At 42.0% G+C, this 25,611-nt stretch overlaps 1 protein-coding gene across 1 annotated transcript in view; it reads right to left on the reverse strand.

Annotated features, from left to right (window-relative positions):
* ARID1A (AT-rich interaction domain 1A) overlaps positions 1–21,283 on the reverse strand; it is an 86,725-nt gene extending 65,442 nt beyond the window's left edge. The window contains exon 1 of the mRNA XM_087727349.1: positions 20,138–21,283. Within this exon, the coding sequence (XP_087583475.1) occupies positions 20,138–21,283 (1,146 nt within the window). The remainder of the gene's footprint in view (positions 1–20,137) is intronic.
* Positions 21,284–25,611: the final 4,328 nt, after the last annotated feature.

Consider the following 25,611-nt stretch of genomic DNA (forward strand, 5'->3'; position numbering starts at 1 on the left):
AATTTAATATTAGTAAGGCTTGGGCAATGCTTCAGATTCAGTTTGAAAGAGGTGCTTCATAACACGCAAGAGTACAAAAACAGCAGCTGCTTGCTACTCATTAAAGCACCTGCATCTGTTTTCAAGATCAAGCAGTCCAGGAAAAATGTGTCTGCTTAACAAGTCAGGTGATGCAATGGTGCACTTGCACAGCCCAAAGCAGCTCTTTCAAAGAGAATCTGAAGTATTAATTAGCTTTAATGTAAACTAGTTCCAGCCCTCTCTAAAAATAAGGCAGAGAAAGCGCAACTCTCAGAATTGGCTGCAAATGAACAACAGGGCTGTGCGATCAGCTCCTCAGTAATTAGCTGTAAGTCCTGATTGCTCCCACTGGCTGATGGCCGGTCCAGAAAGACGAGCCACTATATGATGCAAAAGAATAAAGAGGGCATTTACTGGTTAAGGTTCTATTTAGAGTTCCCCCAATTTGCATCCTGTCCCTGCCCAGACTTAACTCACTCCTAAACCAGGCAAGTAACTCCAGAAAGAAGCTGGGAACTAATTGGTAAGAATAATTGAATGTATATTTATATATAAAAAGGTTTTGTAATTAAAAAAAAAATAGCCTCATAGATTTTACTGCCTTGAAATTAAACCTTTACTGCCCACTGAAGTCCCTACTATTTACATATGGTGGCTCAAAGATACCCTATTACAAAATTTCTAATAACCAACAGGGGTGAGGGAGAATTGTTATCTCCGGTTGGTTAGTATAACAAGGATTAAACACCAAATCAGAACTGGTTTAAATCCAGTACCCTAAAATCTTAGAATATGTCCATGATGGCGAATCTGTGGCACACGGAGCCCTCTCTGCAGGCACGCAAGCCGTCACCCAGCTCAGCTCCGCCACACATGTGGGCTTACCTCTCGCTGGCCAGATAATTTTTGGGACTCTGCCGCACATGCGGGAAATGCATGTGCATGCGGGGGGAGGGGGGTCAAGCGCGCATGTGCAGGGAGCATGGAGACATGCGGCGTTCCCCCTGCATCTCATTTTTGATCCCAGGAGACTTCAGGGAGGCCTGGTAGGCCCAAAATGGGCTGCGGGGGGGAGGACATGTGTGTGGGAGCACGGGGAGTCATGTGCATGCGTGAGGGAGCACGGGGGCGTGCACGCATGTGCAGGTGCATTGCATTATGGGTATTGGTTACATGGTCACGCGCACACAATTTCAGCACGCAAGAACAAAAAGGTTAACCATCACTGTCTTAGAATTCCCCTACCAATCCCTCCATGTTCTTTAATATGGCATGATATAGCAAAAGCTCAAGCAAACCATGTATGTCAGTTGGATTAATTGAACTGCTTATAAAAAGCAAAGTTAAAAACACCCAGATTTGTTTGGCTGGTGGGGGTGTGAAGAAAGAGAGGGAAAAATTTGAGATTCCTGGCTGCAGATGAATAGATACAGAAATTCATATTAAGCCAATGCCACGGGGAAAGGAGGAACAGGCATTCCTGAAAACCTTTCGGTACAGTTTAAGAACAAGTATAGCAAGAAACCGTAATACCAGGTGGTATATCCAACTACAGTTATTATAAACATAGTTTCAGAACAGAACACAGCTTCCTCACTGATGCTTCAGACATTTTGGATTGTACTGTAGTCCTCGACTTATAACCACAATTGAGCTCAAATTTTCCGTTGTTAAGCTAGATTCTTTTAAGTGAGTTTTGTCCCCTTTTATGAGCTTTCTTGTCACAGTTGTTAAGTGAATCGCTGCAGGTGTTAAGTTAGTAATACGGTTAAGTTAACCTGGCTTCCCCATTGACTTTGCTTGTCAGAAGGGTGCAAAAAGTGATTAACATGACCCTGGGACACTGCAACCATCATAAATCTGAGTCAGTTGCCTAGTGTCCATAGAGATGCCACAATGGTCTTAAGTGTGAAACACAGTCATAAATCACTTTTTTCAATGCTGCTGTAACTGTTGTAAGTTTGAGGACAACCTGTATCATGTAATAGCAATATGGCTAAATGGTATGCATTGCTGTTGAGTACGAAAGACGACATATTTCAGTTCTGACACTCCCCACCTTTCATTTCACCCCGCTCTAATTCCTCTTCATGCTGAGCCATTGTTTGCTTAATCATAGCTTGCCAAGTGTCATGGCCAAATTCACACAACGCTGAGCCGTAAATAAGGAAATTTTGGCTTATGTGTGTATTTAGCTTCAGCATTACAGACAGTCCTCAACTCACATCAATTGAGACCAGACTTTCCGTTGCTAAGTGAGTTGTGCCCAATTTTACAATTTTGTTGCCATGGTTGTTAAGCAAATCACTGCAGTTAAGTGAATCGCATGGTCATTTAAGTGGATCCGACTTTCTCTATTGACTTTTTGGTTGCTGGAAACCAACTGGAAAGGTCACAAATGGCAATCACATGACGACAGGACACTGCAACCTTGGCCAATATATGTGGTTGCCAAGCAGTCAAAGTTTGATCCCACGACTAGACTATGGGGATGCTGCAACTGTGTTGAGTACAAGGACTAGCTGCAAGTCACTTTGTTCACCACCGTTGTAACTTTGAAGAGTCATTAAATGAATGCTTTTTCAGAACTCCCTGTATTTCTTAGGTACATTTTAGGATGGGATAGACTATCTTTCAAAGGCTGAGGATTGTATTTCTCATTTTGGGGATGGCTAAGAGTGGTTTTGACCACTCCCAAACTCCCAAGGTGGCTTTGGGAGTTTTGCCTTGGGCTTTTTAAAAACCTGTGCATCCTAAGGCCTTATGCCACAGAGATGTTTTTATTCAATGTTTGCCATCTCAAAACAAAGGAAGATATCTTACTTATGTTCAACAGTTGTGTTCAGAGCTGAATCTGGGATTACCAAAGGGTTTTCTGGAGCCATATTCAGTTGTGGGTACTCACGCTGCTCATCCCTTGTTAGCTTGGGTCAGTTAATACACAAAAGGAAAGTGGGCAATGTTAGAAAAAGGAAAGTCTTCTGAATGGTATTGCATCAGAGCCATTAACTCCCAATATAGTGGATTTAAAAGAATACAAATGCTTTATTGCAGTGTTTCTCAAACTTGGCAGCTTGAAGATGTGTGGACTTCAACTTCTAGAATGCCCATTTTGGAAATTCTGAGTGTTGAAAGTCCACACATCTTCAAGCTGCCAAGATTGAGAAACATTGCTTTTTATTTCAATATTTATTACCATCTATGTCAAGTCGGGAGGAATAGAAAGCCCCCCCCCCAAAAAAAACCTAAAATTACCAAGGAAGTTTAATGTGGATTTCAAATGGAAATGTGATGATTGTTTCCCCCACCCTCCTAAATAGAATTCTGAATGCAAGACGTAAGGCAGTTCAATTTTTTTTATTTTGATTACTGGGTTATTACAACATTTCAGGAGCACTGACAAGTACTAAAATCTAGGAGGATGCATCCTTTCAATTCACCACACGTCACAGATTTCAAAAAAGCAAAAGGGAAACTTTAATTATATTTTAAATCATATTCCACTATAACAGTTTGTTAGATAGCTTTCATGTTCCCGTGCTTCATTTATTTTGTTTTTTTCTTTGGCTTCCTTATGAAAGAAAAAGTGTGGTGTAAACATTATATTGACATGGAATTAAATACCACATACACAGTGTTCTGAAATCAGTTCACTTCCTACAACTGTAATCACGGACACCAAAGAACAGTAATTATTTCCAACTTCTGCAACAAAACAGAACAATGCACTCTCAACTTAACAGAGTTAAGTAAATCGCCATGTTCACACAGCACAATAGGCTGTAATTCTGATTTCCTGTGAAGGAGCAGCTAATCTACTGCCCATGAGAGCAATTGAATAAACCAATAAGTTTTGCACTATGAAATGCAAGCCCAATCCTTGTTGTGTCTTTCCCAAAAAAAAGCCAGAGATCTGAAGCCAAGAATAAATCATAGCTTCAGCAATAGCTTACTTCCCATGGAACAAAATTCCCAATTCCCTATTTCACAGTGAATTCATGGAAGAAGTGTCCATGATTTATTTTGGTACTGCCACTTAAACAACCATCTTCACAATCCATGACTTTTCATGTTGAGCAGCAAATCTACTGGCTGGGTCCGTGCTCTGTGTTAGTTTAATGTTGTTAATGCTACTGATAAAACATTTGTGTGCTAGAAATCCCTGTCAAATCATCTGGAGGTTAGTCAAGATTCAGATCAATCTCCAACCTGGTCCCAATATTATTGTTCAATTGATATTTCATTGTATTTACCTCAAATCGGCTTAGGCATCTTCTTTTGAATACAACACTATCCCAAACCAACATGAAAAAGTAAGTAAATATCAAATACAATTTGTTACCAATGAATTGATAAAAATACCAATTAAAAGATATATCTTTTTATAAAACACTACAAATGAGAAATCATTATTATTATTATTTATTTGTCTTGTATGCCGCCCACTCCCGGAGGACTCCGGGCGGCTCACAAAAGACAAGGGAAAGGGGGGAACGAGACAAAGACAACATATTAAAGACAAAACCAACATTCACAATTTCCGTGGAGGTAGATACTTCTCAGCTCCCCCCAGCCTGCTGGAACAGCCAGAACTTGGTGGCTTTGTGGAAGGCCGGGAGGGTAGTAAGGTTCCGGATCTCAACAGGGAGCTCGTTCCAGAGGGCCGGAGCTGCAACAGAGAAGGCCCTCCCCCGGAGAGTCGCCCGCCGACATTAGCTGGCAGATGGAATCCAGAGGAGACCCAACCTGTGCGATCTAATTGGTCTGAGAGAGGTAATCGGCAGGAGGCGGTCTCTTAAGCTAAAGGTTTCCTTCACACATATGTGCTAGTCGTTCCCGACTCCAGGGGGCGATGCTCATCTCCGTTTCAAAGCCGAAGAGCCAGCGCTGTCCGAAGATGTCTCCGTGGTCATGGGGCCGGCATGACTAAATGCCGAATGCGCATGGAACGCTGTTACCTTCCCACCAAGCTGGTCCCTATTTTTTATACTTGCATTTTTTTTTTACATGCTTTCAAACTGCTAGATCGGAAGAAGCTGGGACAAGTAACAGGGAGCTCACTCCGTTACGCAGCACTAGGGATTTGAACGGCAACCTTTCTGATCGACAAGCTCAGTGTCTTAGCCCCTGAGCCACTGTGTCCCTATCAGAAATCTAGTGCTGCAAAAAATATGGGAGCCCCTCAGTGGTGCAGTTTGATTTCTTTTTAATTTGTAGCATATTTCAAAGATAGGGAGCCACTGCAGAGAAGACCTCCTTTGGGCTGAGTTCCATGAAGGGAAAGAACAAGCATTAAAGGCTGCCTGCTATAGTAGGCAGAAAAATAAGGCGTAGAGTAGAATGACTTTCAATTTACAAACATCCGCTGCCCCCTTCACAATAATTTAAAACCTCAGTCTCCTTGCCACTCCATCTCTACTGCTCAGTGGGGAAGCCCCACCAATTGCAAATGGAGAAAGAAAGTGAGCAGTTCTTCCACTGGAGGTCGTTTGACTTCTGTGCTATGCAAGGAAAGGCTTCCCTTTCTCAATACACACCATGGAAATGCAGAGACCAAAAACAAGAAGAGAAAAATTGTGGCTTCTACTTCTACCCCGTGCTTTCTACCTGGTAGTTTTGGTGGAGGGGAAAAAGAAGGTGGGGTTGAAGACTCCTAATCCCCATTTTCAAAGGAGATAGCTAGCAGAAGAAACACAGTAGGTTTCTTATCTCACTGTAAATCCCTTTCAGAAAAAGAGAATCATTAAACAAAAAGTGTTCTCTAAACTCCATGCAGCCAATGGTTGCCAGTTAACTAAGAGCCCAAGACCTGTATCACTCACATACTTTTCATTCAAATCCCACAGTGGTTATGAACGCAACTAATCTGATCTGTAAAGTGAAAAAAGTGACTGAAGGCAAGGATGGACAAGATAGGAACAATAAAGGGTTTACCCAGGACAATTGCTCAATGTGGTCTGGCCTGATCATCCCTGAGTGAAAAGCCAGAGAGAGACAACATTGGAAGTATTTGCCATATTGATTGTTTAAAAGAAACTTACTTTCAATAGTTAAAACCCCATTATGGAGAAAGACAGCCTTTGCTGGATATTACTGTTTAATTATTTACGTCAGGTTAATAAGTTCCAGTTTTCTTTCTCTCAGCTATTCAGGATAGAGTCCTGCAGTCATTTGGAAAAACATTAATCGTCATTCATGAAACATAACTTACAGATGAGTATTAAAGAAGACCGCTGCATGGCCAGCACTTTCTACCATATACTTGGATCAACTGACAGGGAGGCAATAAATTCCTTCAGCCGACACCTCTGGGTGTATTTAGGACCACCAGAGCTTGTTTCTTTTTGTTGTCAATGTAAGTACATTCCTCTTCAAATAGTTAATACCTTCTTAACTATTTGAACTGTATGGAAAATCAGGGCACAATAAATACAGGTAAATTCATTGTATTTCTTGATGTTCACCACTGAGTGTAATTGTAATAGCCAATAAATGGTGCGAAGCAGAAAATGGACAGGAGAAAAAGACCTACTGGTCCATGGAGCATGCCCTTGGAGTGTGTTTTTGTTTTCTTTTTGATTTATTTATTTATTATTTATTATTTTTTTAATTTTTTAAAAAAATACATTTTTTATTTTTGTCAAATGATGGTTATGTTTTTATCCCAAGCATGTTTAAACTCAGTTACTGATGACTGACCGACTACACCTTCCACCAACAACTGGAAGTTAGTTCCAAGCTTACACTACTTTCTGACATTCTTCAAGACTATGGCAGAAGGCCATCGTGGCCAAAAATGGTGCTCGAGAGCCTGTTTTCGCTGGCAGAGCACTTGAACCATCACAGGCACTCCCGACACAAGTTATGTCAAACTGGCCACACCCACCCTGGCTCCCCAAGGTCAAATACAAACCAGTTGTGGCCCCCAATGAAATCAAGTTTGACACCCCTGCCCAAGACTGTGTAGTGTAGCTGTGCTGTGCGCCGGCAAGACAAGAGCAAAGTACCAATCCACCCTCAACAAAGCTCTCTTGTGACTCTGAATTGATCACACCCTCCACATTCTTCCATTGGGCTCTGCTGAGAGGAAAGAGCACTTACATATGCCTTCTTAGGTTTCCAAATGAAAGGCAGGTTATATATCTAATAAATAAATCAGCTCAGCAGGCCTCCTTCATCTTTAATGTCAATAGCAATTTTCTTTTAACGTTTTACACATTTTAGTTCATTGTTTTTCTGTTCTCTCTTGTTTTCCTCATTTAAACATCTTAATTATAAGAACAAAATATGCTGGGTGAGCCAAGCATGAAAAGTCAGGAATTGAGACAGAGAAGGGAATAGAATTTGATGGGAAAAGATATAACTGGCTGATTGGAATATTTAAACAACCCATACAGCTTTTTATAGGATTTGTTTATCATGTGCTATGCAATGGATGATGAAATCCATTATTGACATTTATGTGTAACACTAAACCAAGACTTCTTACCAGAGCTTGCTGAGCAAGCCTCAGTGGTTTGACTCACATATAACACCAGGCCATCATGGATGAATTCGCTTATGTTAAAGCAAGAAACCCCCAAGTGAATCACATTATAACATTATCACTGAACTATGTCATTAATTATTACCGGCTCATTGGAGAATGCCAACCTGTCTCTCCCCAACATTTCCTACTGGCTCTATGATCTTCCACCACTATTTGTGTTTGCTCTTTCTAAATAGACAAATTGCTTATGGCCTGAACTGACAAGCATTTGTATCATTGGAAAACACTGATCTGCCCTGAACCTGTGTAGCACCTGGTTTCTGGGACATCTGTCTCTCAATTCATTGCTTCAGTCATAATGAATTCAAATGGGATTTGCTTTTAGGCTGACAGCTTTACTCTTCAAACGAAGGGCAGTGTTAAAGTGGGGTGTATGTACTGAGCCTCAAATTGAAATTCATGAATGGTATCCTAATGCAACGTGACACTGAAATGAAGTTGTAAAGAAAAAAATCAGTATGCAACACACATGCTTATTCTCAGATAAAAGATTCTGGCTTGCGTGTGCGTGTTTTTAAAAAAACTATCCAATTAGAAGTAAACAGGAAGTTTAAACTAAAATCTACTTTCACTGAGTAAAAATAATGCAATACTGTTCGTTTTTCATCGTTAGCGCTTGTGTGCCTTGGTAATTGAACAGAACCAGAATTCACAACCCACTGTCCCTTTCTTTTGCTCTAGACTTTCCTAGACAAAGTCACCAGCAAGGTAGAAAGACAATCTGCAATGAAAACCTTGTTAAGTCAGATTCAGCTCCTAGGATTATTGCCAGATTTCCCCAGCAATTTCAAGAGACTGGAAACTGGTACAATGGCTAAAAACAAACAAATCGCACAAAAACCATTCAATGATTAAAACTCAAAGAAATCTGGATACTAAAGTAGGTAACTGTATTGACAAACCTCTTTCTGAAAGGCCAGGTTTTTTTTAATTGTCCTGTTCTATTCTAGAAAAGTGATTTGCTGCTGAAGTTGCATTGCAAAATTGCTGAGCAATGCCAAGACCTGCAAGTCCAGGTGCGCAGGGAAATATGAATCCTTCTCCAACCATGCCTAATTATATCACATGGGCAGATCGCTTATACCTTTTTGCAGCGAGCAATATATTAATCCCCAGAGAAGCAGTTCTTCCTGTTCCAACCTTGTTGGTAGGTTTTTCCTCCCTCGGTGTGCCTCCCAGGGCAAGTTTGGGCACTATTACTTTAAACACAGAGAGCATAAAGAAAGGAAGGAGTGCTCCACAGAGGAGGAGGAGGAGGAGGAACAACCTTGTAGTTAAGCATAAGGCTAGGAATCAAAGACTGAACTTCTGTCTCAGCAATGGCAGAGACTCCTTTTATCACATTGGAAAATTCAAGCCTCTGAATTTCCAGTTTCCCTTATGTAGATGAGCTATGCCCATGGTGGCAAACCGATGGTATGCATGCCACAGGTGGCATGCAGAGCCCTCTCTGCGGGCACGCGAGCTGTTGCCCCAGCTCAGCTCCACTGCGCATGCTCACGTGCCTCCTGTTGGCCAGCTTATTTTTAGGTCTCAGCCGCGCATACGCAGGGTGCATTTGGGAGACATGTGTGCATGGAAGAGGGGCTGAAGTGAAAAATACCCCCCCGCGGCCCATTTTTGCTCCCAGGCGGCTGCAGGGGGGGGGCTATTAGATCCAAAACTGGGCACTGGGGGGGTGTCGCACACACATGCGACGGCGGCAGGGGAGCACTGAGGTGCTGTCTGCATGCGCAGGGGGACATCATACATGCATTGCATTATGGGTGCAGGCACTCTGGCCCTGTCGCATGCACGCTGTCAGTATGCGACGACAAAAAGGTTAGCCGTCATTGGGCTATGCCAAAGAAGCAAGGCAGAGAAAACGCTTTCACAGGGAAAAAAAGGCCAAAATAACCATTTTATTCAGTTTTATATTTAAAGTTAACTCTAGTAAGGCTGAAAGAGTCGCATTGGTTTGAAAAGAGCATGTCTATGGGGAAAATGATGTATTTAAACCTGCTGAAAGTTTTTAAGATTCCATCTTCCTATAGAGCAGCAATTTGAATTATTAGAATTTAAAGCCATTAATCAGCTGCTTTGCTGCTCTAAAGAAATGAGACACAACCCCATCTCTATACATTCAAATAATTCAAGCAAAAACCAACAACCTAATCACCCTCGGTTGTTATTTATGATTGCCTCTTGTTCAATAACAGTTTGTACATTTTAATATTTTTAAATTATAAGAAGACTCATTAAACACAGGATTTGGGTAATATAAGTGGACCTGCAACATATACTAAAGTACTCCTATTATAGTTTCTCTGAGCCTTGCTTTCCTCCAGAATAGTTTATATCCTTAAAACTTGAATTTTTTTTTAGCTATCCAGCAACATGTGGCAACTGAACATACTCACTGAGCTTTCAGAGAATTTTACATAGCACAAGGATTTATTTTCTCACTTCTGAAAACCTTCACGTTTCCCCAAACTTGTCATACTTCCTGTTGCATTTGGTGAACTTTAGCTATGTTAAGACTCACTCTTGAAGTTCAAAAAATTCAAATGGTAAATATGTATATTTACCAATAACAAGTGTGTGTATCTTAATACCTGGTGTGCCTTGGCTTTCCTCTTAACAGCTACAGGTTTTCAGGACACAAGGAAATTCAAATTATAATATTCATCTTGTTCTGAATGGCAGAGTTTAGATTGGCCGTTTCATTTGTTGTTATTGTTTTACACTGTACATCACTAGTGACACAAAACATCTTTTCTCCTTTTTGGTAGATTACCTATTTTCTTCTAAATAAAGAATACTAAGCTATCATTACATGCAAATTAAATCAGTGTACTGTATATTTTAGAGAAAGTTGGGCTCTTTGGAAAACTATTGTTAAATATTGACTGGTACATTATTTAATCCAGTGTTTCTCAACCTTGGCAACTTGAAGATGGGTGGACTTCAACTCCCAACTTCAACAGCTGGTTGAGGAATTATGGGAGTTGAAGTCCACCTATCTTCAAGTCACCAAGGTTGAGAAACACAGTTTAAGCTATTAATTAGAACTAGCAGAAGCTTCCAATGCATATTTAGGAACAATGCAAACACAGGTCTAAACCATCATATGACCCAGATCCAGATGTCAAAGAAAACCTATAAATTTACATGATTTTGCTCATGTATTTAGCGTATCATTGAAGGCCATTTTACAAGTGCCTAACTGTTGAGGAGAAAGAGTTGGAAAACAGCTTTCTGAATCATAACACCTAGTACAGTGATGGCAAACCTTTTCGGCATCGAGTGCCGAAAATGGAGAGCACATGTGCTCATCCAGGCTGCAACCCAGAAGAGGAGCTGCCCAGGGGGCATGAGTGCACCAGAAAATGAACTTCCGGTTCCCAGAGTGCGCATGCACGCTGGACAGCTGGTCTTCCAGTTTTTGGCACACGCGACGATCAGCTGCCCGGCGCACATGCTCACGCTGGAAGGCCAGCTCTTCTACTTTCCAGCACTGTTGCACACACGGTCAGCTGATCATTGCACGCACATGTCTGCCAGAAACCTAGAAGAGGAACAGGCAATGCCATGTGTGCCAGGCAACATGGCACTGCATGCCACTTTGGGCACACATGCCATAGGTTTGCCGCTGGGGGCCTAGTACTGTCATCTGACCCTGAAGGGGTCTAACTAACACTCATTTTAGTTAGGAAGCTATTTTTTACCATATCAGTTGAATGGCTAGGACCATGTGGTAGTGCTTCTTCTTCTGAAGTTACATATTATTGATTCCTCCTATTGCTGCTTGCCACTGCTTCTCTATTTTTAATTGGAATTTTATAGGTTCTTATTTACATGACATTTTTTGAATTGCACTAGAAGACAGGAAACATCTTTTAAGCAAAAACAATAGGTTTACATGTAACTGTGAACATTCTATTTATTATATAAAAATAAACCTGATTTTTTTCTTCCTTCCTCCACCTCAGTTTTAATAGCATGTGAAAAGCACAATTACCATTAATGAGTTTCACATACAGATAAGAGTCAATGTGGAGCTGGACAATCACATTTTCTTATAATTAATACAGAAAAGAGGAATAAGATAGTGATTGGGCAGTAGTATCAGATTAGAAAGCAAAAACAGAAAGACAAACAAATTTAAATACCTCCCAAAAACATGTAACATTAGCATTTAGCCCAAGATCATCATTCATCAAAACTTAACAGCGTGTTTCGTGAAATACGTTACATATATTAAAAACAATACTATCTGCAAAATGAACAGAATCTCATTCAAAGATTCTTATCTACAGGTAGTCCTCGACTTACAGCAGTTTGTTTAGCAACTGTTCAAAGTTACAATGGCACTGAAAAAAGTGACTTATGACTGTTTTTCATACTTATGACCATTGCAGCACCATGACCACATGATCAAAATTCCGACACTCAGCAACTAACTCATATGTATGACTGTTGCATTGTCCAAAGGTCATATCATCACCTTTTGTGATCTTCTGGCAAGCAAAGTCAGTGAAGCTTCACTTAGCAACCATGTTATTAATTCAATAAGTGAAGTGACAACTGCGGCAAGAAAGGTTGTAAAATGGGGCAAAACTCACTCAGCAACTGTCTCATTTAGCGACAGAAATGTTGGGCTCAATTGTGATCATAAATCAAGGGCTACCTGTAATTGCACCTTTCAAAATTCTAATCATGAAGATGGGGACACAGATCAGACTGAATGTGGCAACCGTCTATTCTTGGACTTGCTGTTATAATAAATTTTAAAAACTAAACTAAAACTAACCTTAGGAGAGTTCATTTCATTCCCACAAATCAGAACTTTTAAAAGCAGTGCAATTTATTTGGTGGGGAGAGCGCCTAGAAGCGTACTTTTTATCCTTTAAAAAAAAAAAAATCCCAAGGCTTTAAGTGACTTTAAAAAAATTATCTTCCAGTTTATAGAAAGCTCCCTTACACCCACCAGGAAACGCTACTTATTCATCTTGCAAATGAGTGTGTTTTATAAAGTGGTTTCCTCCACGTGTCAGTATGCAACAATCTTATCTTAAAGGTTTGATATGAATTTCTTGTTTTGAAAATAAGTGACACTCTGTTTCCATTCCAATTCTAATACAAATCTTGAGCAAAGTATTAATCCAGTACACATCATATTCTCTCCTGTTTAATCCCAGATATAGTTGAAAAGAATGTCACAGGCTTTCTTCCACTTTTTAAGGTTGATTTGCCTGCACTAATGTCTAGAGATTCTGACTTGAATCGTGAATAAAGAGAAATTGTAGTTAAATCTGATAGTATACAATTTAGTTTTTATGGGATAACATATGCATCATCAAATGACTGATAGCAAAACAATGACTTCTTCTTCAAGGCATTTGTTGAGATCACAAAATTTAGGTAATACTAATCTGTAGGAATAACTAAAATCAGTTTTCTTGTCTCCTTATTCCTTATGTTACAATTACTAAATTATTTTACAAAATGCTTTGTTTCAGATGGGCAGGCAACTGTGAAACATGACAATTGCAAGCCCTTAGGATTGTTTCTCTCTACAAGTTAAAGAAACCTCATGTTCTAATTTGAATTCAAGTGATTTGAAAATACAAAAAGGGTTTTTTCCCCTTTCTCCAATAAATTTAAGAACTTCTGATGCCAGGGAGATCTCTCCACACTAGTCACAATTTGTGAATGAACTATTATAACATTAACATTAAGCTTAAAAAAAAAGATAAAATGACAGTGGAGACTGATTAGCTTAGAAAATTGGCAGGAGAGTCAGACCAGAAATGGTTCATAAAGCAACAGTCCCATTGGCTCCTCAGTACATAACTCAATCAAGAGCATTGACATAATATTATGATAAGACTTACTATATAAATTAACACACGGAAGGGAACAGCCCAGCCAGCACTAAGGGGAAAAAAATAGCATGTGCAAGACAATGCATTATAGTCTATGTTTTAATATATAGCATGTTATTTTTAAGATTTAATTCCAGGACAAGCAACATAAAGCTTCTACGTTTCTTAAGAACTCTCACATAGGAACATGTTGTCTTCACAAGAAAAACTTCATACAAGGAAGGTATAACATGGAACAAAAGGAAAGTTAAAAACCAGCCCTATCTTTTTTTTAAAAAATATTCCTGTATCAATGTCAACTTTTACATTCAATCAATTTAGAAGAAATGGCTTACAATTTTTGTAAAGAACTCAGAATAATCATTGTGACAATCAGAAATCATGCCAAATCGTATTTTTCTAATCATAGATAACAACTGTTTCTATGGTTTATGATTCCAGCCTACCATTCAAATACTTAGCTCCCTAAACTGGTTCCTACTTCATGGCACAGCAATTTGAAGTGAAGCACAACAGCTCAAACTCTTATCTGAGAATTCAGTTATGACAATAATACAGCTCATACAAATCAATGTCACAGTGTTTCCCCCCCCAGTTTCAAAAGCTCCTTTAATATGGGTCTATAAAATAGCATTTGTTTAATCATGATTTCATTTGTAATGTACATCTCCATTTCCCTGTGTAATAACTTAAAATGAGTTATATTAACAACTAAAAAAAGAGTACACACATAACAGCAAACTATATAAAGACAAGTTAAAAGGTTTCTGTGGTAATGAAACATTGCCTGGATCCATACATATCACTAAGCCAATAATAGACTTTAACTGAACCATGTTCAACCATAGTGACCTGTTTCACATAAAATGCTAAACATGTGGGCAAAAACATCAATGCAAGAGGTCAGTTCACATCTCTGATAACTGTTCTTTTCCTAGCTTTAGCTATGAGAAAATAGGCTACTCAAACAATACTTTTAGCTCTGGCTACAGCCATGGTTTCTTTCAACATCCATTTTATGGCACCAGCAAATTATTCTGAAAAATTTAGCTTTTGATTGAGAAATGAGTTACCCATCAGTTTAAAATTTAGAAATCACACTAGCTAATTTCATGTATTAGCCAAAGCCAAAATTAATCATAGGATGCCTTGAATCTGGAACTGAGTTTAAGAATCTTAATGAAGATTATATGGTTACATGTGAATGAAGTATTTATTTAAATGCAGCTTTCCAAATTTACAATATTTTCACTTATAGACACACAGTTAGATTGTCCTCTTCTGCACTGGTAATTTGTTCCTAACCCTGTATAGAATCAAAGTCACCTTACCCATGGAAATTCTACAAGCATATTTTTTCAACATCTTATTTAGTAAAGACCTTCCTCCTAGGAGGAAGAATGATCTATGGCAGGAATAGCCAACATTTTTCAGGCGTGTTCAGAAGATGACACATTTAATAAAGTGGATGGAGTTAGGACAAAAAATAAAATTATTTCATTTTCAAAATTAAGGGAACGTTAAATATAAATTATTACTCCTCGGTCACCTATTAAAGCACATTAAAAACTAAATCAGGCTGCCAGCTTTAAAGGTCACAGAATATTACATCCCACACTTTTGGGGTCCCTATATAGCCCTGTGTTCAGTTTGTATATTTTAATCAACATGATTTCAATGATACGAGGTTTCTAAAAGCCTTGTTCTAGCATTCAGAATCTCATATAATTTTCCTGACCCAGATAATTTAGTAAATACACTAAGGTCTCTTGGCAATTTCCATTTAAAATCAAAATTAGAATCTAAGATATTAAAACAATTTAAAGCAATACTTAAAAGAATATCAGTAATTACAAACTTGTTTAGATGGTGTGTTTTCATGCTTTTTAAAAAAAAAAAAGCCAACAAAGAGGTCAGCTCCTTTTAACTCGGCAAAGCAGGCATTCCAAAGAACTGAGCTAGCAATAGAGAAGGCTTGTTTTCAAGTCACAGCAAACTTCCTCAAATGATCTCAATGAGTGGATATTGGCAGGTGTGCGCAGGGCACTGTGTTCATTCAGGAAGCTGTACACTATTTTCAAGATAACCCCCAGCAATGTTTTTAGCACAGTACAACTCTGGTCTGAGGTTTTTCAAGACACCAACCTGAAGTTTTCTCAAAGGCAGCAAGGAGTTATCAGTGCTTGTACCATAGTTCAATCTTTGTGAAGATAGGCTCAAAAATATGTAAAGCATTAAAATTATGGAAACCATTTTTCCAATGAAATACAGTAACAATTTGATCATATGGCCTTAGAATCATGGGGTCTAGTAGTGAGGCTATGATCTATAATGTGTGGTTATTTGATCTTTTTTAGAATAATTATGTGTCTATTAGTCAAAAGCCAAGTAACTATCAACACAGACCAATTCTGAAAATCTTCTAATTTTAAACGCGAAATTTATACCAAAGTTACTACTCTGCCTCTAATCTATGTAACCAAATACCAATGTAATGAAAATAAGGATTAAAAAACTCAATAAAGACCTATCATTTCAGACACAATTTCTAATTCTAAAGGATCAGTGCTCATTAGTAGTATAGGCACACTTAGTACCAATTTCATTCAATTCACTTTTAAACATTTCCATGTTTTCCTTATTAAGTTTAGCCTCAACACTAATAATACAGAACAAGTATTGAGTCTAAAATGCATGTTTTATTAAAGCATCATTTTAAATGAATTCTAAGCTGATAGCAGCCAGTTTTGTAAATTCTGTTTATGAAATGCTATTAAAAAAAGTTATGAGATATGACCTACTACAGAACTGCTTGCATTAACTATTCATTCTGAAATTATTTTTTCTAGATGCCCTAGAATTTCAGTGAAAATCATGCAAGAATTGATCAAGAACTTTAAATTTCTAGAGTTCTAAATTTGGCCCTGTAGGCCAAGGCCAAAAGTCTGCTGTTGTTACTGATGTTGATACTTTCAACTGAGAAATCCCATGGTATGTGATATCAATATTGCATGTAAGAGTAGGTAAGCATTCATAGACCAGATTGAGACACTGCATTGAGCCACCAGGCTCAGAGAATAAACTAAAGCAGAGGTGTCGAACTCAAGGTCTGGGGGCAGTTCGGGCCCGCGGGGTGCTTAGAGCGTGGGGCTGCCCTAGAAACAGCAGTGCTTCTTCCAGTAAAAAAGGAGCTTGGGAGGGCCATACCTGGCTCTCCCAGGCTCTGTTTTTTGCTGCAATGGCCTCGCCCCACGCCCCTGAGTTCCGTTTTCACTGGCAGAGGGCGACAGGAGGTTGTTGCGGCAGAAAATGGAGCTCGGGAGCCTATTTTTGCTGCCAGAGCGCTCGAACCACTACAAATCCTCCCCGACATGAGTGATGTAAAGCTGGCCACGCCCACCCCACGGCACCCAAAGTCAAACACAAGCCTGATGTGGCCCTCAATGAAATTGAGTTTGACACCCCTGAACTAAATCCTAAGCCATTCACCAGGTTATAAACCACAACTGCTACTATTAAGCCAAGAACCAAGCGCTTTACAGATAAATGTGAAAAACAAACCTAGTCACAGATTGGATTCATGTATACTGCTAAACTATAAACCACAATTTGTATGTGACAATTGTTAAATACACGTTAAGTAAGCCAAAACCAGACTACATTATTAACATGTTTTTGAATTTTTTGTATTAACAATTTTGTTAATTGCTTTTAAGTCTATGGTAGCCTCCCCACACAATAGTCATTAAATTGTATAATGCTTCTATAGTAACTGCACATTAAAGTGATCTTGGTTTCTTTAGCATGAGACAGATAAACTATTGAATAACCACAAATACTGCCAAGTTAATCAGACATTCTTCTACATCTCTAGGTCAGGCCTAGCACTGGGAACCAAACAAATTATGCAACGCAATGCTATATGAAAACAGGAATTAATCTATTTCATTTCTTCTTTTTTGTACTAGCATTCCTTTCTAAACATCCCAGTAATTTATCACTTGAACCTAGGATTAGATAAGATAATTAAATTAAACCTTACAATAAATACAACTTTAAAAATGTTACTCTCATTTTATTTTTTAAATCTTGACGGAATGGGGGAACGTATGGTCTGAATTGGAATCTAATCCTCATCCAATCCCTTCTCCTCCATTTCAATATGCTGACATTCATATCAATTACCTGAATTCAAAAATCATTTTTATTTACATACCATCTTAAGTAAGTCCCTCTTAGAAATGGCCAGTATAGAAATGTGAAAAATAATGTAGTATGTTATGTTTCATTATCCTTAAAAGGAGGTGTGTGTGTGTGTGTGTGTGTGTACACACACGCGCACATCCATCCCCTAGTATAATCTGCATATACTTGCTCCCAATTGCTGTCATAAACTTTTCAATAAGATAATTAGTCTCTGCTATTAATGAAATAGAAAAATGCTAAAGACTGATTGGTTTTTCCAGCAAAAACATATGTGAACCAATATGGAAAGCATTTTCAATTTTTTAAGTTAACACCTGCTGTATGATGAGCATCTTTACAAGTGTGAAGTGTAATGCAAACATACATTACCCAGGTATTTCAGGTTACCAAGACCAATTATAGCTCTCTGATGAGCATACCTTTCAGCGTATAAGCAGCTCTAAGAAATCTGTGCAGTTTCACCTAAATATACAGAATTGTTACAATCTGCTCCAAATTGAATCAAATTTGGAAAAAAAAAGTTACAGTTCTATTTCAGAAGGATTAACGGAACAGTCAGCTTATTTCTATTTGTTCCATTGTCTACCATCTTCCTAGAATTGTAAACCCATTTAAACAGATTATTATACTACAGCAGCAGGTATGTTAGCAATATTGCATAAAATGTATATTTAAGTAGAGAATTTTTTATAATAATATACATGCATTTTTAAAAAATAAAGTTCAAGTAGTTAATCTATTTTTGCTCCTAGTGTAAACCTATCAAATTAAAGTATTGCAAACACTGATGAAAGGTCTAAAGTAGTAAGAACTCAGCAGATAAATGAAATATAATTTACCTTTTAATAGACTAACATGCAGCAAATACCAGATCAACAGCACAGCTTAATACATAAGTGTTTATTACCTACATTTTAAAAATCAAACTACCAATTCCAGTTTTAATTAAGGTAAACTGAACTATCATTCCCTCAATTTCTGTTATTACACATAGTACATTTTTCTTAAATGCCCCTATACTAAAGCAGAGGTTCAACTTTCAAGAAAATAATTTTATTTATTTGCCTTGTAGAATAAAATGGACTGTTCAAGCAATATGAATAATATTGAAAATAATGAATTATAGTTATTGTATTTCTTTGTGTGCAGTGTCCAGTGATTCAAGATGAAAAGGTCAGGTTGGAAACAGGAGCTGTATCAAACTTGAAAAGAATCACTTATTCTCCAGGAGTCACAGAAACAAAATAAATGAATTTTGTCTGACAGAGGGGGGGGGGAATTACACAGCACACAGTATTGTGTCCACAGAAATCGACTTCGGGCTTCACCAACAAAATAAATTTGTGTTAGCATAAAATGCACCTCTGCCTCTTTTGTTTCAAGGCACAATGCATGTTAGGGCAGCAGCCGGTCTGGGAGATGTGATCTGCTCCTGCTGAACCTCCTCAAGGTCACAGCCAATTTCAGCTGTGGAATTCGAATAATAACAAAATTGAAATAATAATAAAAAAATATTTTTTTAAAAAAAGTCAAAAAGTGGCAGGGATGCGCTGGGTTAGGGCTGGTAGGAAAAGCAGAGTGTAAAAGTTTATGAGCTCATCAGGATTGTTGTACCATTACATCAGAGGCAATTATAAATGGCCAAGAGCAGGAGATGGGGAGCCAATCAGATCACAGATAGGATGTCAACCTAAGACCAACTGTCTCCTGGCTTTGACAGAAGGATTTTACCTCCATAATTCAAATCCCAAACCAAAGCAATCTGCACTTACTACTCCAATCACTGAACTGTTTACCAGCACTGCCAGGCAAAAGCTGAAAGCACCTGGCGATCTAAAAAGGGTTACCCAGAAAATGGCTCCGGCCACCCTGGACAAGAGAAGAGTGTCCAAGGAGGTCCCTTGCCCTCTTTCTTACCCCCTGGCACCTCGCAGGACGCTCCAGCCTACCCGACCCACCCCAAGGGGGGGGAAAAAGAGGGAGACGGCGGAGATGCAGAGCCCCACCGGCTTCCCCAGCTCCGAGCCGCTCATCACACCCTCTTTTTTCCCCCAAGGCAGCAACAGGGAGCTATTTTTTGCCACCCCACCCCTCCCACCCCCAGAGGTGGCGGCGGCCAGCCTTGCCTCCCCCCACCCACCCCCAGGAACCCCCCGACAGGCTGGCGGCGAGGAAGGGAAGCAACCGAACAGAAGGGCTCCGCTCGGAAAGACCTGCCACTAAGGCTGGAGAAGGGAGGAAGGGAAGGCAGAGAGGCAGCCATTTTAGAGACAAGAGGAAAGAGAGGCAGACAATGGCAGCTCGCTAGCGATGTGGGCCTGGGAAAGCCCAGGCGAGCCCGGCCCCACGGAGGCGGCCCCCCAGCCCCGCAGAGCGGCAGGCTCCCCTCCCTGCTTTTGCTCTCGGCCTTCTCCAGCCGTCCCCACCCACCCACCCCCGACCGACGGCCCAGAGGCGCCCCGGCACCCCCTTCCCCCCCGCGCCCGAGTTTTACCTGTTGGCTCCTGGCAAGCGACTGTCCCCCGGCGGCGCTGCTGCTCCCGGGGCTCATGGGCGCGTGGTGGCTCCTTTGTTGGCTTCCCGGGCCGGCTGCCGCCCAGCCCTGACCGGTGGCCCCGCTGTATTGAGAAGCAATGTCCGGTGCGGCCGGGGCCTTGGCCGTCGCTCCGCCGTCCTGGGGGCCGCTGCCGTAATCGGCCCCCGGGTACCCTTGATAGCCTCTAGTCGAGCTAGGGGAAGTGAGCAGCTGGTTGAGGGTGGGGGTCGACGTGGGTTGCGGGGAAGGGCCACCGACGCTGCCGCCTCCTGCGCCGCCGGCCGAGGGCCCCATGGCCCCGAACCGCTGCTGCTGGAAAACCGAGGCCGTCGGTTTCGCCCCGGCTTGAGCGGGGCTTTGAGCGTTTCCCCGGGGGGAGCTCAGGGCGTAGGCCTGAGGGGGAGGCGGGTAGGCGCCGGCGCTGCGCCCGGCGGCGGGGTAGTAGTTGTTGTACTGGTGGTTGGGGAAGCCGTGCTCCGCGCCGCCGACGCCATGCGAGTTCTGGGGAGGGGGCGGCCCCTGGGGGGGCCCCGCGGGCCCCGAGTACGGCTGCTCCAGGCCCCCGCTCTGCAGCGCTGCCATGCCAGGGCTTTGTTGTCCGCCATGTTGGTGGAAAGCAGCGGCCGCGACGACGGCCGCAGCCGCCTGGGCGCCTCGACCGTAGGGTTGCCCGAACCCGTAGGCTGGCGGGGCTAAGGCGGCCGGATGAGTCGGGGGCGGCGGTTGGTGCTGCTGCTGCTGTGGCTGCGGCGTCCCCACCCCGTCGCTGCTGTTGCTACTGCCGCCGCCGCTACCACTACCGGGCGGCTCCGGGAGGTTATTGTTCAGGGTGGCGACGGGCCTAGGGCCCGGGTTCCCGTTGGGGCTCTTCAGGTCGGGCTCGGCCCCAGCGCCCCCGCCATTACTCTCGGCCCCGTCCTGCAGTTCCTTTCCCGGGGGACCTTCACTTTCCGACTGCTTCTCGCCGCCGCCGCGCTCCGCCGCCTCGCCCCCCGCCTCCTCCGACGAACAATCCCGCTGCTGCGCCTCCGCTTTCTTCAGCTCGGACGGAGCCGGGACACCCAAGCTACTGGCGGCGGCGGCGGGGGCCACCTGAGCGGCCATGATCCCCCCTCCCCAGCCAGCCAGCCCGCCCACCCCCCGCCCGACCTACTCCCCGCCTGGCCGGCCGGCCGGCACAAGGCCTCACCGCTCTTCTCCTCCTCCTCCTCCTCGTCCTCCCCGCTCAAGCGGCGGCGGGCTCCGCGGGACAACGGGGTCTCATTCCTCCCCCGGCGCGGCGAGCTCCAGCGGGCTGGACGCGGGTGCGAGGGGCCTGGCCCCGCGGTGCCTCCTCGCTCAGTTGCAGCCGGCGAAGAAAGGGGAGAGGAGGAGGAGGAGGAAAGGGGGAGGGGAGCAGGACGGGGCTCCCGGTGGGGGGAGAGGAGAAAGGGAAGGGGGGCACAGCGGGCGAGGAGACGCCGGACAGAGCCCCTTGCGCGGAGCCGGGCCGAGAGGCGAGACCGAGGCGAGCCGAATGGTGGCGGCTTCCGACTCTCGTCCGCTGAGTCCTGCTCACTCCGACACGAGGCTCAGCACTGCCATTTTACCCAGCGCCGCGGCAACTTGCCAAACCCGGAGTGGAATCTGGCGCGGAGCGGAGCGCCCTTTCCCCTCCCCCCTCACAAAGGAGGAGCTGCCAGGCCCTGGACGCTTTCAACTCAGCACGGCTGAAACTGGAAGCGAACAGCCCGCCGGCCGCTCGCAAAACCCGACACGGATCGCCGGCGGAGGAGCCGAACTCCAGCTTTTCGAAGCCACAAAAGGAAGCTTCGCTGCTGACAAAACAGCCAAGATGGATCGGGGGAACCTTCGCTTCGGAGGACAGCGGAGACAGCTCCGGGCCCTCCCGCTCCCAATAAACCCCCCGAGGGAAGCGGCAGCCGCTTGCTCTCTTATTTTTTTTTGCAAAGCGCACAAAGCCTCCCGTCGCTTGGAAAGTCCGGGACTTGGTAGCTTTAAGGGCAGGAGGGATTAAGAGACGCCGCATAAAGGCCGGAGAGATGAACTGCCAGAATAGATCAAAACTTCAACTAGAGCCCTGCTGGATGGAGCAGGAGTGGGAAAGTTCACTCCACTTGTGATGCTCACTGTAATAACTTGGGAAAACCGGGTGATGGGTGGCACTGTTCCTTCAGAAAAGGCGGCAGGCGTCGAGCATGTTCAAAAAGAGGATGGGTTTTAGTAGTGCAAGTAATACCTTTTTGGCCACTGGTGTTCGCTTGTATAATTCACAAGACAAGAGTGAACTTCAATTAATCACAGGGGGGCAAGTTCACACCAACAGCTGCCAGCCAAAAAACGTTAACTGCCAGCGTAGGTGGTTCAGTGTATTCTGCAAACGGATCTTAGGGAACAATGGTCGAGGTTTTAATTCAAATACACACATCAAGAAATGAATTTACATTTCTTGTGGCTATCTATAATGCTGCAGGGAGTATGCCTTGTGCAGCCTAAGTGTCTTTCACCTGAGCACTATAGGGGTCCAGAGGGAACAACACAATATTCACTATAGAACTCGTTATGTGCAGTGCCAGAAGCAACATGTGAAGTCCATGTGTATTCAGCTGGTGTTTGATACCCAAATGTGTACCCTTGTGCTGAAGCAGGACCCTGCACCTCCAAATCTCTTTATTAGGTTACTTATGGGCCAAGTCTAGATTTTGGCTGAACTTGCAGCAACACACCAAACCTAATAAGAAGTTGGATCTGATTGCCTTGATTTCCACCAACTAGGCGTTCAGTCCACGAGATTCAGTGATTCACGGGTTAGCTCATTGTATGAACACAGTCTCTGGGATGAATAGCAGAAATATACAGATTTAAAATTTACAATAAAATAAAAATTCCAATGATTCTAGCCAGCATACTGGTGGCACAAAAGAAAAAGGCAACACACATAACATAATATTTAATCGTGCCGATATGCAAATTCCATTTAAACTACCAAACAATGCAGTAAACATGAAACCAATATCCATTAAGTTTCCCCAAATCAAATCCACCCACCCAATTAGGTGCTATCTCCAGTTTTGGCCTCAAAATTGCTTACTGTTTTATCTTTCATTCTTTATCTTTCATTCTACCTTTGTGGCCTACTTCATTTTTTATAATTTCTAACTACCGGTATTCAGTTGATGAATCACATTTTATTAGCCACATGCCTGAAATACTATGACCTGTGCAAGTAATTCCAGATGCTTGTTCTTGTACCCATTATCTTTATGAATGAAAATATTGTAACCTGACTCCTTTTAAATGTCAGGTTTGAACTGCAACCCTGAAGGACTTCCCACACATTTGATTTTAGTAGCCCAGAGGTGGACACCGTAGACCACACACACAAAACAATTTCCTAAGTTCTCATTTGTTTTGTGGCCGTGTCAAATTAACAGCCCAATCATCTTATATTTGAGTCAAATTATCTCTTCTCAATCCATTCCTTTCATGCTTCCCAACCTGCCTAATCCATTCCTTTCATGCAAATATGTAGACTGTAGGATTCGAAAATCCTAAAACAACATTGGGAAGGCATGCACAAATTGACTAGTCAAGTTTTTTGGTCTTCCCTTTTCAAAGATGTCGATTTCATACACATGCATGCAGAGAGTGACAACAGAACACTGTGTGTGCGCTTGTGTATGTGTAGAAATATCTTGTTTCTCTGAATATAAGACAGGGTCTTATTTTCTTTTGACCCCCGAAATAAGCGCTTGGCCTTATCTTCGGGAAGGTCTTATTATTTTTGAGGTGCAGGAGGCAACGAGCATAGTCACCTCGTGGCTGCTGCTATGTTGCAATATTTTCGGGGAGGGCTTATTTTAGCGCATGCGCTCAAAAGCCTGATTGGGCTTATTATCTGGGGAGATCTTATTTTCAGAGAAACAGGATAGATAGCATAAAAGTCAGGACAAGAACTTAAAGAGAATTGGTAAATCAGACCAAGGCCCTACAGTGCCTATCATCTTGTTTTCTACAATGCTGCCCCTCACCACATGCCCATCCATAAGCACCACATAAAGGCAACAGTCCCTCCCTATTCTTATTCCCCAGCGATTGTTGTTGAGGAGCAGGCAGTATATATTGGTGGTAATATATATAACCATTGTCATGGGGATGGGAGGAGATGCACTGCTCTAGTGATGTCATAAGGAGCTTGCCAATGCTGTACATCCCTTCAACACTTGTGCACCCATATTCCCTTTTAGAACTGCCTTGCTATCAGCAGTACATCAGCCAGAGGCTCACAGTTGAATACACTGGAGAGTTGGTGGTAATGGAGAGAGGTTTAGAGACTTAAAAACAACAATGGGATGACACAGGTATCAAAATAAAAATACCATCCAGAAGAAAATTAGGAAATGAGCCCACCTTCAGAACAAATGTAATATTACCAACCTCGTGAGAATCGCTGTAACATTAATTGATGTTTCTGATCAGCTGACAAACCAACAATCATGCCACTCTAATCAGAACTTCTATTAATGCTTCAAAACTGTTTTCATCAAGTAGCCTTAACTATCTACTGACACTCCACAAGTCTCTATATTTTGTAGTCTTGTTTAAATGTTAGTAGATTCAGATCTTTCTCCAAGTCCCCTTTCTTCTTCATTCTTTAGATAAGCTATCAAGGGATGTAAGATACTGTCATCACATTCTAGAATGTAAATTCTAGAATTCCAATCTCTCAAAGCCTCATCTATATTATCTTTAATTTCTTTTTTATAAGCTGTAAACAAATAACTGGTTAATCTTTTGTTCATTTTTTTTGCACGTGAAATCCTACAATTAGTCATTCTTACTTCCCTCAGGACTTACTTTCAACCTTACCAACCTGAGGAACATGCTGTTCCTTCCTTCCTGGGGCAATCCTTGGTCTGCAAATAATGGTACTTCCCAAATTACTAACCCAGCAAGGACTGGGCTTCAGTGCCAAAGCACATGCTTTGCACACAAAGACTGGGTGCTACGCCATAATGTGGTCTATTTGATTTGGGCCTGGTATGGTTTACAGCTAAGAAGGGATTGTGAACCCAGTTGCGACTTACTTAACAAACCATGGTTAACCCATGTATTGTATGGGAAGCTATGCAAATCCATCCCACATGAGGGGAAATAGGATTATAGGAAACCTTGGGAAGCTAACTTGCTAGGATAATATTGGTAGGTATGAAGCAATTGTGGTCCACTTTGGTGCAAGACCATCCTTTCTATTTTGGAAATGTTAATTTTTACCTGACGTTCAGCGATAAGCTTCTGTTTCTCCAAATCCAACTAGCGAGACGATTCCAGAAAAATATATATGATGGAACAGGAGTTTTGATGTCCTGTATTGACAAGTGCCTGCAACAATAGCTGTATATTACCACCAAGATTAGAGACCTGAATCACAG

The sequence above is a fragment of the Thamnophis sirtalis genome, unplaced genomic scaffold, assembly GCF_051295495.1.
Source record: "Thamnophis sirtalis isolate CommonGarterSnake01/CBP01778 unplaced genomic scaffold, rThaSir2_p1.2 scaffold_13, whole genome shotgun sequence".
NCBI classification, from domain to species: Eukaryota; Metazoa; Chordata; class Lepidosauria; order Squamata; family Natricidae; genus Thamnophis; species Thamnophis sirtalis.